Raw genomic sequence first — 15,916 nt, forward strand, 5'->3', positions numbered from 1 at the left:
TTCTGAATATTTGAATTTGTGAGCTCTCCACCTTTCAGCATTTCTGGACTGGGACCAGAATGGAATTAGATTCTACAAATTACTGAACTAGTTCCTTAGATAGGTACCATCAGAAAATGGATTTTTCTAAATTTAAGCGGTCTAGTACTCAAAATTCTGGTACATTGGCTAGTTTTCCATACAAAAGTTAAAAGCCCAGGCCATGTGTATTTTTGGGAAAATGGGTGAATTAACCTTTTTTAACTGCAATTTAGAATTACAGTGGCCACAAGTGTTGAAGTGTTAATCTTGACAACATTGTTCACTCATAAAGTACATTTGAAAATCAGAGTAGATGTTCAGTCTAGTGATTAAAAGACCCACATCCCATATCAGAGTGCCTGGGATTGATTTCCAGCTTCAGAGCCTCACTCTAACTTCCTGTCAATGCAGAACCTAGGAGGCAGCAATGAAGACTCAAGTAATTGTGTTGCTGTCACTAAGCCCTGGTCTTTTGTGGGCATTTGGGGAATGAACCAGCTGATATGATCGATCTCTCTCCTTTTCTGTTTCTCTCTCTCTCTCTCTCTCTCTCTCTCTCCCTCTCTCTCTCTCTCTCTCTCCTTCTCTCTTCCTCTCTCTCTCTTCTCACTGGCTATCTTTCAAGGAAGTAAAAGGGGGCTGGTTTTGTGGCACAGCAGGTTAATGACCTGGCCTGAAGCGCCGGCATCCCATAAGGGTGCTGGTTCTAATCCCGGCTACTCCTCTTCTGATCCAGCTCTCTGCTATGGCCTGGGATAGCAGTGGAAGATGGCCCAAGTCTGTGGGCCCCAGCACCTGAGTGGGAAACCCAGAGGAAACTCCTGGCTCCTGGCTTCGGATCAGCGCAGCTCTGGTCATTGCATCCATCTGGGGAGTGAACCAGCGAATGGAAGACCTCTCTCTCTGTCTCTACCTATCTCTGCAACTCTGTCTTTCAAATAAATAAAATAAATTTTTTTAAAAAAAAGAAAAGAAAGGATCAGTGATGCCTCAAAAACAATATACTACTGGTATGCAGCTATGCAGGGGCATCTAAAAGACTAAGCAAATCAAAAAGTCTCTCAAAGACTTCTTACAAAGGAAAACAAAAACCTTAAAATTATTTTTTAAAAATATCTGAAAGTTCAAGCAGAGCAGTAAAACAAGACACTTTTTTAACATTGTATGATTCTTGCCTTTGCATAACTTCCCAACATGTACATGCCATAAAAATAAACAGGTAGGGGCCAGTGTTGTGGCCCAGCAGATAAAGCTCTCGCCTGAGATACTGGCATCCCATGTGGGTGGCGATTCTAGTGCCAGCTGCTCCACTTCTGAAACATCTCCCTACCAATATGAGAGGGAAAGCAGTGTAAGATGGCACAAGTACTTGGGCTCCTGTTACCACATGGGAGATTCAAATGGAGATGCAGACTCCTAACTTCAGCCTGGCCCAGCTCTGGCTATTGCAGCCATTCAGGGAGTGAACCAACAGATGGAAGATCTCTCTCTCTCTTTAAAGATTTATTTATTTATTTATTTGAAAGGCAGAGTTACAGAAAGGCAGAGGCAGACACAGAGAGAGAAAGGGAGGTCTTCGATCGCTGGTTCACCCCCTAAATGGCCACTATGGCTGCAGCCGGCCAGATCCAAAGCCGGGAGCCTGGAGCTTCTTCCGGGTCTTCCACATGGGTGCAGGGGACTAAACACTTGGGCCAGCTTCTGCTGCTTTCCCAGGCACACTAGCAGGGAGCTGGACCAGAAGTGGAGCAGCTGAGACTCGAACTGGCACCCATATGGAATACCAGCACTACAGGTGGCAGCTTTACCTGCCACAGTGCCAGGCCAAATAAATAAATCTTTAACAAAAATAAATACAGAATAATTTGATGACAGCTAGCCTTGTGTGGTATTACATATACTTAAAAACATATACTTAAAAACAGCTTCCCAGGCCAGCGCCGCGGCTCAATAGGCTAATCCTCCGCCTGCGGCACCGGCACACCAGGTTCTAGTCCAGGTCGGGGCACCAGATTCTGTCCTGGTTGCTCCTCTTCCAGTCCAGTTCTCTGCTGTGGCCCGGGAGCGCAGTGGAGGATGGCCCAGGTCCTTGGGCCCTGCACCCGCATGGGAGACCAGGAGAAGCACCTGGCTCCTGGCTTCAGATCAGCACAGTGCGCCGGCTGCAGCGGCCATTGGAGGGTGAACCAACAGAAAAAGGAAGACCTTTCTCTCTTTCTCTCTCTCACACTGTCCAATCTGCCTGTCAAAAAAAAAAAAAAAACAAAAAAAACAAAAACAAAAAAAAAAAAACAGCTTCCCAAAACTCTTTGATACTTTTTTTTTTTTTTAATTTTTGACAGGCAGAGTGGACAGTAGAGGGAGACAGACAGAGAGAAAGGTCTTCCTTTTGCAGTTGGTTCACCCTCCAATGGCTGCCGCGGCTGGCGCACCGCGCTGTTCTGATGGCAGGGGCCAGGTGCTTCTCCTGGTCTCCCATGGGGTACAGGGCCCAAGAACTTGGGCCATCCTCCACTGCACTCCCTGGCCACAGCAGAGAGCTGGCCTGGAAGAGGGGCAACCGGGACAGGATTGGTGCCCCGACTGGGACTAGAACCTGGTGTGCCGGCGCCGCAAGGCGGAGGATTAGCCTAGTGAGCCGCGGCGCCGGCTAACTCTTTGATACTTTTACAGTTTTACAGATCATATCCATATAAGATAAATACCGAAATATTAATTGCTGAACACAACAATAGTCAATCTGGGCTTCCTATTACAAGCTAAAGATATTTGGGTCTGTAAATAAACATGTCCTGTGCCATATCAAACAAGTGCACCATGACAAAGCACACGCTCTTAGAAATCATACATAGTGTTGATTGACAGAATGTTGGTGTGTGACAGACAACTCACAATGCTTATGTCTTAGTTTTCACTAGAAATTAAAGTTATTATGAGCGAAGAATTTCAATTAAATTTAATAATCAGAACAATAAATAATAAGAGTAACAACTTTGAATGCAAGGAAAGTAAGATATATTTTTGATAAGTGAAGCTAAGAGGTATGAAAGATGTAGTTCTGTAAAGGATGTGTTTTGTTAAAGAAATTAATTTTTGTCCTACAGTGGAATGACCAGCAGTCATCCTACAATGAGAAAGACATAAAATCTAATGGACATAAGAAAACTGTAGATGTGTGGAAGATGGAACTTACAAAAGGAATATTATGTGTGAGCCAAATGGCTAGAATTTGAAAAAACAATTTTAAGTTTTTAATTGAGTATTAATACCCAAAGTACACTGATACAAAAATAGAATTTGCTTTTCTCTGTTAAAATGAAAAGATTTTCTTAGAATTCTGTTCTCTCTTTTAATAAGAAATTGTGAAAAGTTTTCTTCTTACCTTTTAACTAATCCACCTGGCAAATAAAGATTTTGTATTTTTCATTCATTTATTGATTGTATTCAAAAGGCAAGTTACAGAAAGAAAGACTGAGAGAGAGATCTTCTATCTGCTGGTTCACTCCCCTAATGGCCACATCAGTTGGGGCTGGGCCAGGCTGAAACTAGGAGCCAGGAGCTTCATCTGGGTCTCCCTCGTATGTGGTAGAGAGCCAAGGACTTAGGACATCATTTACAGCTTTCCCAGGAGAATTAGCAGAGTTCTGGATCAGAAGTGGAGCAGCTAGGATACAAGCTGGCACCCATATGGTACCAGGGCTGCAGGCAGTAGTTTAATCCTCTGTGCCACAGCGCTGGTCCAAAGATTTTGTATTTTATCAAAATAACTCCCTGTGCATAATATTGTTTTCTAACAAGTTTTTGTTTACTTAAGAAAACTGAGTCTTCTCCATTAAAAGAATAAGGTTTTTCCTTTATGTTAACTTTCAATATTTAGCTATAAAATCTTTTGTTACTTTATATAATGAAATATTGTTTCAGTGATCCACTGATCTTACTTTATTAAGCTTTTTAAAACTTTTGACATTTTTGATAATTTCCCAAAATCAAATTCTAAATTAAGTTGTTTTAACCTTGAACAATCTTAGGACTGTCCCAGAGGATTCCCAGAATTTCTCAAAATAATGTTCTTGGTCTTATAAAAAGACAGAGAGAAGACTAATTAGGATTGTTTGATATTTGTTCACCAAATTTCTATATTTCAATATCAGAATTTCCAATACGCAAAAATCCACAAGTTTCCGCAATGATCTGAATGTTGATGTTCCCTTCAAAATTGGTATGTAGCAACCTAATGCCCAATGTGATAACATTAAGAGGTGGGGCCTTTTGGATACAATTAAGTCACAAGGGCTGTGCCCACATGAACAGGATCAGTGCCCTTATAAAAGAAGTTAAGGAAGCTGCCTTGCCCCTTCAGCAACAAGGCACTGCCTTTGAAGCAGACACTGAATCTGCTGGTGCCTTGATCTTGAACTTCCTAAGCTCCAAAACTGACAGCATTAAGTGTCCGCTGTTAATAAATTACCCAGCCATTCTGTACAGCAACTTGGAAGCAGTAAGACAGTTTCCCACACCACCTTTAATAAGTGACTGATGCTATTCAAGGGTCTTTCTTCTCAATTTCCCTACAGACAGTAAAGAAAAGACAATGTGTCACCACTTAATTAGCTCTAGGTGTTCCAGAGATGTTTGCCGTACTTATATACCTAAGTTAACAAATGGGCATTCACAATCTAAGGGCTCAATGAATAAAAACTGACTTATAATAAATAAGGCTGAGAATCATTTGCTAGGCAGAAGGTTATGTTATCATAAAGATAAAATGAATCCATGAAAGCTGGGTAAAATAAAAGGAGCTTCTTATACTCTTCCATAATTTTGATAAATTCCACTTCAAAAGTAAAATCTGAAATTAGATTCATATTTAATTCAACTGCTTTTAAATAAGGCTTTTGTCTTTGTACTAACCAAGATGCCAATGGCCATAAAAATGAAAATAGTATCAACTAAGAATACATGGAAGCCGGCGCTTTGGCTCAACAGGCTAATCCTCTGCCTTGCAGCGCCGGCACACCGGGTTCTAGTCCCGGTCAAGGCACCGGATTCTGTCCCGGTTGCCCCTCTTCCAGGCCAGCTCTCTGCTAAGGCCCAGGAGTGCAGTGCAGTGGAGGATGGCCCAAGTGCTTGGGTCCTGCACCCCATGGGAGACCAGGAGAAGCACCTGGCTCCTGCCTTTGGATCAGCATGGTGCGCCGGCCACGGCGGCCATTGGAGGGTGAACCAACGGCAAAGGAAGACCTTTCTCTCTGTCTCTCTCTCTCACTGTCCACTCTGCCTGTCAAAAAAAAAAAAAAAAAAAAAAAAAAAAAAAAAGTGGCCCTCACTGAAGACCAGCAGTTACTCTCTGGCTGTTGGTTTCAAGCAGAGGCCTAAAGTACGGTCTTTCTGTGTCTGCTGGCTGCTCTGGAACCTTGGCAGAGAATGGCTGTTTGATTCAGAAGAAACAAACCATAGCTCTGTCTCCCAGTGGGAGAGCCTCAGGAATGCTGGCCAGATGCAGATGGCTGGAGAAGGGTGCAGATCCCAGGGATCTCGAAATCCTGAGAAAGCCTCTGCACAGTTGCCTCAGAGTGGCTTGGTCACTGCAAATGGGAAGCCAGAACCTACATCCATCAGTTGACAGTTTGCTTTGAAAACCATTTGACTTTGGTGGATTTTAATTTCCCATTCTTCAGAAAAATGTCTCTGATCATCTCTCACTGTTTATGGCAATCCAGACTACCTTGGTTTTCTTCTAGGTTACTAAGTCCTGCAGTCAGACATGAAACCAGATCTGGGGAGAGTGGAATAGTATTGTCAGAGTCATGGGGCTCTCCCCACCCTGGGCAAGGAAGAGCAAGGAGGAAGAGGATCCCTTGTCAAAGCTGGGATTGAATGCATGTCTGTAATGGGGTTTCTCAAGTCACATTCAGGAATCCACGCAGGTGGGGACTGTTTATGAATGGTGCCCTTGAAGTACTGGTGGCCCCAATGCCTGGCTGTCTCTGAGGCTGAGGGGATTGTAGCCCTTCCTCTTCCGCTGAATTGGGCCATCTGACACCTCCTCCTCCGAGGAAACGGCTCACGGGTCTGGGCTCTCCCTAACTATCCATCTGTTCCTAACCTATGTCAATTTATGTGGTCGTTTATCTTATGTAAGATATAGTAAAACTTTATTGTATATAGTTTCTATTAAATGTTACGAAAATGTAAAACAGTCAAAAAAAAAAAAAAAAAAGAATACATGGAAGGGTACCAAGTGTTTAGCCTGCAGATTAAGGTACCTACATCTGGTATCAGAGTACCTAGCTTCATTTCCCAGCTCCAGCTCCTGATTCCAGCCTTCCACTAATGCAAATGCTAGGAGGCAGTGGTGATGGTTCAAGTAATTGGGTTCCTGCCACCCTTGTGGGAAACATGGACTGTAGTCCCAGCTCCTGGCTCCAAGCCTCAGCTTAGCCTAACTAAGCCAGGCATTTTGGGAGTGAACCAGTGGCTGGGAGCTCTCCCTCTCTCTCTGTCTGCGTGTCTCTCCAAGAAACAATTTTTTAAAAATATATGGAAGAATTTATTCATTTCTTATTTTCTAGAAAAATTATCAATTATACATAATTTAGGATTACTAATAAGCATGTCAGTAATTAACAATGATATAAATAAAAAGCCATGTCAACTAACAAGTGGCAACTTTCTCTTTTAGATGATAAGAGAGTCTGTCTCACCTTGGCACCATACTTGGAATAGTTCATTTCTGTCAGTGTTACTGGTCGTAATTTGTCAATATCTCCAAAGGCTACTCCAGGAACATAGAGGGCACAAACAATATGAACCCATCTGTAAGGAGAAAAAATATGATTTTGTCATTAAAACCTTTCATGAAATTTCAAAAAAGCTAACTTATAAAACATGTGCTTTCTCAAATTACTACTGAAGGAGTTCTGTGACAAACATTAAAACTTCAATTTTAAACACATAACTGAAGTATACAGAACACCTACAGAATACCACTGAGTAACAGAAAAATGACTGCAATAATCATGTTTCCAACAGTTTCCAAAACAGAGTTAACAACTATAACTGCCTTTCACTTAAAATTCTGTTGCACTTGGCACTGATCCTTATTCTGAAACATTTGCATAAAAATACTTCACAAAGACAAAAAACATTCTCATATGCAGGAAAAAGTATTCACATTATTTTAAGCCCTTTGAGATTTAAGGATCCTAATTTTAAGAAGTATGAAGTTACTCTGCAGTAATTAGGAAAAATTGCACTTTTTTTGTTAATCTTTTCCAAAACTGTTGAGTAATCCTCAAGAAAATATTTTGAGAGTTTTTTTTTTTTTTTTTTTTTTGACAGGCAGAGTGGACAGTGAGAGAGACACAGAGAGAAAGGTCTTCCTTTTGCAGTTGGTTCACCCTCCAATGGCCGCTGCAGCCGGCACGCTGCGGCGCAACGCACTGATCCGATGGCAGGAGCCAGGTGCTTATCCTGGTCTCCCATGGGGTGCAGGGCCCAAGGACTTGGGCCATCCTCCACTGCACTCCCTGGCCACAGCAGAGAGCTGGCCTGGAAGAGGGGCAACCGGGACAGGATCGGTGCCCTGACCGGGACTAGAACCCGGTGTGCCGGCGCCGCAAGGCGGAGGATTAGCCTAGTGAGCCGCGGCGCCGGCCTGAGAGTTTTGGTGTACAGTTTGATTTTCCTTCTTTCCAGGTTAAAACAGACTCCTGGAGGAAGGTACAGAAAAAAGTTATAGTAATATATGAAATTCATATTTTAATTCATCTGTTTACTATACAACCTATGCACTACAATTTATATGCTTCACATATATTTTGCTAAGTCTGAATGATGTTGAAAAACTAAACAAAGAGTGCTAAGTTTCAGTACACTGAAGAAACAAAATGAGAGTTGGTTCTCAGTTCATTTCTAAAAGCTTATCTGAACCATTCTGAATTTATTATATACCTTTTCTGTTTGCTTACAGCAAAATAACAGGTGGGATCAAAACTGAAATTTAAATAGATCATTACCATCTCTGCAACAAAGGGAGGAAAAATGAGATGGTAAATGTCTACTAACCTCATGAACATATTAACAGATTATGCTTTACCACAGTTTAAGAGGCTATGAATGCTACAGGGCTTTGGTTTTTTATGATGCACTGAGTTTTAAAGGACTGAGAATCATCCTATAGAAACACTAGAGAAAGTGGTTAACAAATTATCTTTCATACTGAGAAAAAATATCCAAGGTTTTGAGATTTCCTTGATAGAATGTTTTAATCCAGCCTCCCAAATGCATCCTGTGGAGTTCAATATAAAGATACACATCTTCAACAAGCAGCTGCTTTCTCAATTTAATTTGCACAGTTTTTTTCATGCTCCATTGATGTATTAAATGTTGCTGTACTCTGTAGGAGTTTATCTTTGATAAACCCGACATCTGGCTGCTTCATACTGACCTTCTGAAAATGTTTTAGTACAAGTCATACAAGTACAGATTTAAACTGCCATTTCAGTGTGATTGGCACACAAGATATCATTTCCCCCAACCTCTGTCATGAAGACATCATCAACTTGAGTCCTTAATTAAAATACATGTCAAAGTCAGTGAAAATCAGAGTTAAGACACTTTCAATACATTTTTTAAAAAAGATTATTTATTTATTTTCATCTACTTCAAAGACAGAGTGACAGAGAAACAGAGAAAGACTCATGGAGTCCTGAAGACAGTAGGCCAGGGATGCAGGACCATCCATATGTGTAGGGGGACAACAGAGCCAGTGCTAACCTGGGATCACCCTCCCTCCTAATGCTACCCTGCAGCTCCTTAGAGCAACTGTCCCGGGGCTTTGTGAATGGTGTGAGATGATTTCTCAAAGCTGGCAGAAAATGTGTTTGCCTTTTCCTCCTCATTTCCCGTGAAGGATGCACAATGCTCACTACAAGGGAATGGGAAGCCTATGATTGGAATTTTGATACATTTTTAACAATGAACATTTAGAGTTCGTGGTGAAGTGAAACCAATTAATGGTGTAATTGATTCTTATTAAAAGTATATGAGGGCCGGCGCTGTCATGTAACAGGTAAAGGCACTACCTGCAGTGCTGGCATCCCATATGGGGATTATGAAGAATCCATTTTCTGACTCCCCAAACACCCTCAAATGTCAGGGCTACAGCCAGGCCAAAGCCAGGATGACAGAAATCCATCCGGGTGTCCCACATGGGTGGAAGGAGCCCAAGCAATTGAGTCATCATCTGCTGCCTCCCAGGATGCATTAACAGAAAGCTGAATCACACCAATAATGGAATGAGGATCTCCTAAGTGGTGGCTTAACCCACTGCACAACAACACCTGACCTAATGTTAGTTCTGTTTAATTAGGCATAATTAGTGCTACATACTTTAGAATTTGTAAGTAGGACAAATCCGGAAATTTTTTAAAATCTTTGTTAATTCACAATCCATTTTGCTTGACACTGTGATGACAGACAGACTTCAATTGGGAAAAGAAGAGATATTAAGCATCACACAAAAATACCAACAAAGAACTGCTATTCCATCAGTTTTTTAATCTATGAATAGATTTTAAAAATTCATTTAGGCACTGGCGCTGTGGTGTAACAGATCAAGCCCCTACCTACAGTGCTAGACCATATGGGCACCGGTTTGTGTCCCGGCTGCACCACTTCCCATCCAGCTCTCTGCTATATCCTGGGAAAGCAGTAAAAGATGGCCCAAGTCCTTGGGCCCCTGTACCCGTGTGGGAGACCCAGAGGAAGCTCCTGGCTCCTGGCTTCGGATCAGCTCAGCGCCGGCCGTTGTGGGCATTTGGGGCATGAATCAGTGGATGGAAGATCTCTCTCTTTCTCTATCTATATCTCTCTGTAACTCTTTCAAATAAATAAAAAAGAGGCCGGCGCCGTGGCTCAACAGGCTAATCCTCCACCTAGCGGCGCCGGCACACTAGGTTCTAGTCCCGGTCGGGGCGCCGGATTCTGTCCCGGTTGCCCCTCTTCCAGGACAGCTCTCTGCTGTGGCCTGGGAGTGCAGTGCAGTGGAGGATGGCCCAAGTGCTTGGGCCCTGCACCCCATGGGAGACCAGGAGAAGCACCTGGCTCCTGCCTTTGGATTAGCACGGTGCACCGGCCACGGCGGCCATTGGAGGGTGAACCAATGGCAAAGGAAGACCTTTCTCTCTCTTTCTCTCTCACTGTCCACTCTGCCTGTCAAAAATAAATAAATAAATAAATAAATAAAAAAAGAAAAAGAAAATCTAAAAGCTTCCTTTTAGAGAGAGATTGTTTTTTGCATTTTGCATATTAAGAAATGGGTTCTGAAGGATTAAGTTATTTTCAAATATAATAACACTGGCAAGTCATAAAAAACTGTGACAAAAAGTTCAATGTCATCTTCTATTGCACTAAAAAATAAGAGCAGCAAACTCATATTTCAATGGCTACAACCAACAATGTTGGACAACCAACAAAGGACATCAGGAGGGTATGACTAAGGTTTCCCATAATCAGATTATAAGTCTATTTAAGACAAGGTAAAATACTCTCCCTAAGAAATGAAATAAAAATTTATGGTTTTCTCACAGTAATTCACATTAAGCCCATGTGATAAGTCAATCTCAAAATCTGTTTTATTCTTTCTACTCATTAGTCCTCCTTTTCCCCTACTTCCCACCTGAAGCCAGAACACTCAAAGGCTTGTCAAACTTTGTTGGCTTTCTACACCTTGAATCAAACTAGCATTAACATTCATCAAAATACATCTGTACACATTGCAGACATCACTCAAAGTGCTCAAACGGTACATAAGTGAATTTCTGCCAGTCTGACCCACCATGACAGGGAAGTATCTATGTATGCAATATCTATGTAGTTAAGGAGGTCTCCTTTCTCTTTATTCACAAACAACTTTACAATTTGCCTTGTAAATTATGAAAACATAAAGAAACATAAAAGTTTGAGTTTTTTTCAGAACTTTTAAATTATCAATAAGAAAAGAAGTAAAACAAAGAAAGTCCTGTTTTTTCCAAAGCTGCCTTACTTTACCAAAATATATTTCAACTCTCAGGAATCAGTTATCAGAAAGAATTCACGGAGCATGTTGGTAATAAGAAAGCACAGGCAGTAGCAACAGCTGTAGTAGGAGAAGGAGATATTTGTTGACCACTTTTTTCCAGTTAGCAACTTACTGCATTTTGGTGCCACATACGTACTTCAATACCTGCTCTGCAATAATGGAGAGAATTCCTTCACCATTTCTCCTTTACGGAGAGCATGGTACTAGGCTGAGAGTTTGGGAGTACTGAAGGATGAAGGATCTTCTCAATGGGAATACAGAGCACATGCAACTATGCTTGGCCCCAGCAACATGCACAGTCCCCTGGCTACCCTGCTATCCTAGCCATTCTGTAGACCACTTTCCCTCGCCTTCTCCACATAGGCACCACATACTCTAGTGCTCCAGCTTCCTCTACAAACTATGCCTGCCCACCTTTAGGCCAGGAGCTGGAGACCCAGACTGGCCAAAGCAAGCTGCCACCTGCAAGGCTGTAATTAGTTCTTCCAACAAAGTCTGAACCCCAGGCTCACAGAAGAGGTCATCTTACAAATTTTGTCATTGCTTGGAAATAATTCCCAAAGTTCCAGGGTACCCTTTATACTTTATATTTTTAGAGTTACTCTTTTATCATAGCTTAGTAATTCATTATTTTAAAACTCCACCTTTTTAAAATCGCTTTATGGTTTAAGTCTCTTGATACACTCTTGAAGTCAGATCTGAGTTCAAATCTGACCAGTTTATATTCTTAAGCTAGTAAAGTATTTAAGTGATCTGAGCCTAAAGGACTATACCCACAAAATGGAAAACTTTACCACTTGATACATTATAGAGTCATTATTAAGATTTAATGGGATGGGGGCTAGCGCTGTGGCACAGCAGGTTGATGCCCTGGCCTGAAGCGCCAGTATCCCATATGGGCGCTGGTTCGAGACCCAGCTGCTCCACTTTGGACCCAGCTCTCTGTTGTGGCCTGAGAAAGCAGTAGAAGATGCCCCAAGTCCTTAGGCCTCAGCCCCTACATGGGAGACCTGGAAGAAGCTCCTGGCTCCTGGCTTTGGATCAGTGCAGCTCCAGACCTCTCTTCTTCTCTCTGCCTCTCCTCTCTCTGTGTAACTCTGAATTTCAAATAAATAAATATATCTTTAAAAAAAAAGATTTAATGGGATTAAAGGTATAAAGGCAAATGCAATATTTAATAAACAGTTTTTCCTCCTTCCCTATCCTATTTGCAGCCTTTTTGTCATTTACTCTATGCCAAGAAGATAGAAATAACCAATAAAAAAAAAGTGTGTATATCAGAACATCTTAAATAGAAGAAAAGATTGGTCAAGAGCAGACATGCTCTAAGGCATACACCCAACAAAATTATGACATCAACCTTCCAGCATCTGTCTCCTTGAAAATCCCATCCTGATTAGGACATAGTTCACAGCTAGGAGAAACACCACATTTACAGGCATCACAAAACCAAGGTTCAGTGGAGTTCTCAGAAGCTGAACTCATAATGGAGTCACTCTCTCCATCAACTCCATAACAACCTAAAAAAGAAAAAAAAGTACGATTAAACATGGCTATTTTTTTATTCATACATATAAAATCAGAAAAGAAAAAGGAGAGAAAAGGGAGGTACAAAAAATTCTGAAAAACCAAAGGTTTCTATGAGTGATATTAAAACAAAGTGATATTTCCATATAAAAATATCTTTCACCTAGCAGAGTATACAGAATGAAATGATATTTCAAGACAGTTTTAGACCAAGTAGAAAGGCACTAAAGGAATGAAAAAGTTTAGAATTTCCTAAAAATTACAATTTGAAAAAAATTAAAATATGATTTATCAATAAAAAGAAATTAGAATAATACATTATTGATCAATAAATATTTATTGAGCTCTTTAGAACCAGGTACCAGAATACATATAAAAGACCAAGTTAATGCAAAGCAAATATACAAACAAAAAAAGCAAAGCACTTCATCTAGTTTTGAAGATTGACAGTTTTAATACAGACTCATATAACTATAAAAGCAAAGTATCCCTGGGGCCAACACTGTAGCACAGTGGGTTAAAAGCCCTAGACTACAGGGCCAGCATCCCATATGGGTGCTGGTTCAAGTCCTGGCTGCTTTGCTTCTGATCCAGCTCTCTGCTAGTGCATCTGGGAAAGCAGCAGAGGATGGCCCAAGTCCTTGGGCCTCTGCACCCACGTGGGAGACTTGGAAGAAGCTCCTCGCTCCTGGCTTCAGATCCGCTCAGCTCTAGCCTTTGCAGCCACTTAGGGAGTGAACCAGTGGGTGGAAGACCTATCTCTCTCTCTTCTCTCTCTCTCTCTCTCTGTCTCTGTCTCTGTCTCTACCTCTCTCTGTAACTCTTTCAAATAAATAAAATAAATCTCTAAAGTATCCTTAAAAGGAAAATAATACAGAAACACACATGCACACATAAATTAAAGCTACAGAAGAATCTGAAAAGTTCAGGATAGAGTGAGACAAGCTGAGTTCCACTCAAAACTGAGGCATTTAATCTCTTCTTAAATGTATAATTCCTGTTTTCCATGAGAATTTTTCTAAAACTAAAATTGATGAAAACAAGAGGTAATTCTCTTTTTCCTCTTCTTATTCACGAGGTTTATATTTTGAGATGAGTCAGTTAAATTATTGAGGTGGAATATGTGATAAAAATCTTTAAAGGTCTCAGGAACATATCCAATAAATAAGATAATTCAATATAGTTCTTCACATTTTAGAGCAGGACATGATATACCCCAAATCCATTCCCTTCCAATTGTCAAAAGCAAAAAGTTGCCATAACTCACATATACATTTTAGGAATTCCAAATTCCATGTAAAGTAATTATTTGGTCTCCAAAATCTGCCTAAAATTATTACAAATAAAAAAACATTTTCCTTAATCTTGAGCTTAATAGATTTCAAAGACATTAAGACAATCAAAAATTCAGGCAAGACTTTACTATGCACACCTCTGTAAGATCCAAGTTTGTAGGGAACCAGACCGGAGGAACCGTGCCCCTAAGATGGCGCCGACTCCCTGCTTCCGGGTTCTTCCTCATCTCAGGGAGTTCCCGCTCTTGCTCGCTCCTTCCCGCCTTAGATTTCCCGCTCTAGCTCGCTCCTTCCCGCCTTGCCACGAGATTGTCCTATCCCCGCGCTTCTAGCCTATCACCTGATTTGTGACGTGTATTGTGCATATAAACCCTTGCTACGCGGGTGTAAGGGAAGTTCCTGCCCAGAAGAGATCGAAGCTGGATCTCCTGCTTGCCGAGCAATAAAGGAACCCCGTGCAAAGTGTTCGGTCTCTGTCTCTTGCTGGACGAGGACGGCGCCGAGCACAAGTTATCATCAAATTCTTGAAGTTCTATTTTGTCTAAAAACTTGGTATTAATGAGGCTCTCATTGCCAGTCCAACAAAACTCACTAGGTGATGCCACATCTATCACCATGATTAACTCCTGCTCAGAATTAAGGTATCAAAAAATCAGTATCAGCACCAATAAGTTATTAATAAATATAGAACCCAATAAGCAGTAATTGGGAAGTTCTAAGAGAAATTCTTCCAGACTATAAGAAAAACGTTTCTAAACTACTTGTTGAAGGCTTACAACACAGAGTATGTCTCCAGCGACTAAAACAGCCATGAATCCTAACCACTTCCTTTCCCCCAGATGGTGTTGGACACACACCAACTTCAAATTATCCAGTTTTCATTATAAAAAGAATGATACTGCCCTTTTGTCAAAACATTTTTCATATAAATAATTTAATTTATATGTCATAATGAAACAGACTGCAACTTAATTTTATCCCTGATGCACGCCCTCATCACCTTTAAGTTGGGGCATTTCTCGGATCTAAAACTTAACATATCCTCTCAACAAAGGTCACTTCTAAAGAAAACCAAATATGAACCATTCCAGATACTTCTGACTAGATTTATTCCAAGAGGACATTCTTAGTGCCTAATTCTAAGGGGCATCCAAAGTGATCCCTAATAAATTTAGGACATTTAAAAAGCCACTAAGAGGTCTAGAGTCAAAGGGATCACACAAGCAAGACTAGTGTCTGTTAATACTAACTGATAAAATAAAAAAAGGGAGAGAATGATCCTGGGATACACAGCAGACTCACAGAATGGCAGATGTCCTAAACAGCACTCTGGCCTCAGAATCAGCCCTTAAGGCATTCGGACCTAAATGAAAGATCTCTGCGAGTGAGATCCCAGTAGAAAGAACGGGCCATCAAAGAAGGAGGTACCCTTCTCTGAAGGGAGGAGAGAACTTCCACTTTGACTATGACCTTGTCTAAATAAGATCGAAGTCAGCGAACTCAAGAGGCTTCCATAGCCTTGGCAACTCATGACTAGAGCCTAGGGAGATTACTGATGCCATAAACAAGAGTGTCAAACTGTTAAGTCAACAACAGGAGTCACTGTGTACTTACTCCTCATGTGGGATCTCTGTCCTCAATGTGTTGTCCAATGTGAATTAATGCTATAAGTAGTACTCAAACAGTATTTTACACTTTATGTTCTGTGTGGGTACATACTGATGAAACCTTTACTTAATACATACTAAATCAATCTTCTGTATATAAAGATAATTGAAAATGAATCTTGATGTGAATGGAATGGGAGAGGGAGCGGGAGATGGGAGGGGTGCAGGTGGGAGGGAAGTTATAGGGGGGAAAGCCATTGTAATCCATAAACTGTACTTTGGAAATTATATTTACTAAATAAAAGTTTTTAAAAAAAATTTAAAAACCACTAAGAGAAACATTAACACTGATGATTATCTCTCGAAAAGTTTCACCGTGGCCA

At 41.0% G+C, this 15,916-nt stretch overlaps 1 protein-coding gene and 1 non-coding gene across 7 annotated transcripts in view; one reads left to right on the forward strand and one right to left on the reverse strand.

The window, feature by feature from the left end:
• Positions 1-15,916, reverse strand: part of PHF14 (PHD finger protein 14) — a 186,945-nt gene that overhangs the window by 137,085 nt on the left and 33,944 nt on the right. For all 6 annotated transcript variants that reach the window (XR_009864568.1, XM_062178170.1, XM_062178169.1 and 3 more), the window contains exons 5-6: positions 12,465-12,624; positions 6,726-6,837 (exon numbers count right to left, since the gene is read on the reverse strand). Coding sequence is in view for 5 of the 6 variants with exons in the window: in XM_062178170.1 (XP_062034154.1) it covers positions 6,726-6,837; positions 12,465-12,624 (272 nt within the window). In the remaining variant the exon portion in view is untranslated. The remainder of the gene's footprint in view (positions 1-6,725; positions 6,838-12,464; positions 12,625-15,916) is intronic.
• On the forward strand, positions 5,338-5,473 carry LOC133750170 (small nucleolar RNA SNORA2/SNORA34 family). Its single transcript, XR_009864672.1, has one exon. It is a non-coding gene; the product is annotated as a small nucleolar RNA SNORA2/SNORA34 family (small nucleolar RNA).

This window comes from Lepus europaeus, chromosome 20 (genome assembly GCF_033115175.1).
Source record: "Lepus europaeus isolate LE1 chromosome 20, mLepTim1.pri, whole genome shotgun sequence".
Classification (NCBI taxonomy): Eukaryota; Metazoa; Chordata; class Mammalia; order Lagomorpha; family Leporidae; genus Lepus; species Lepus europaeus.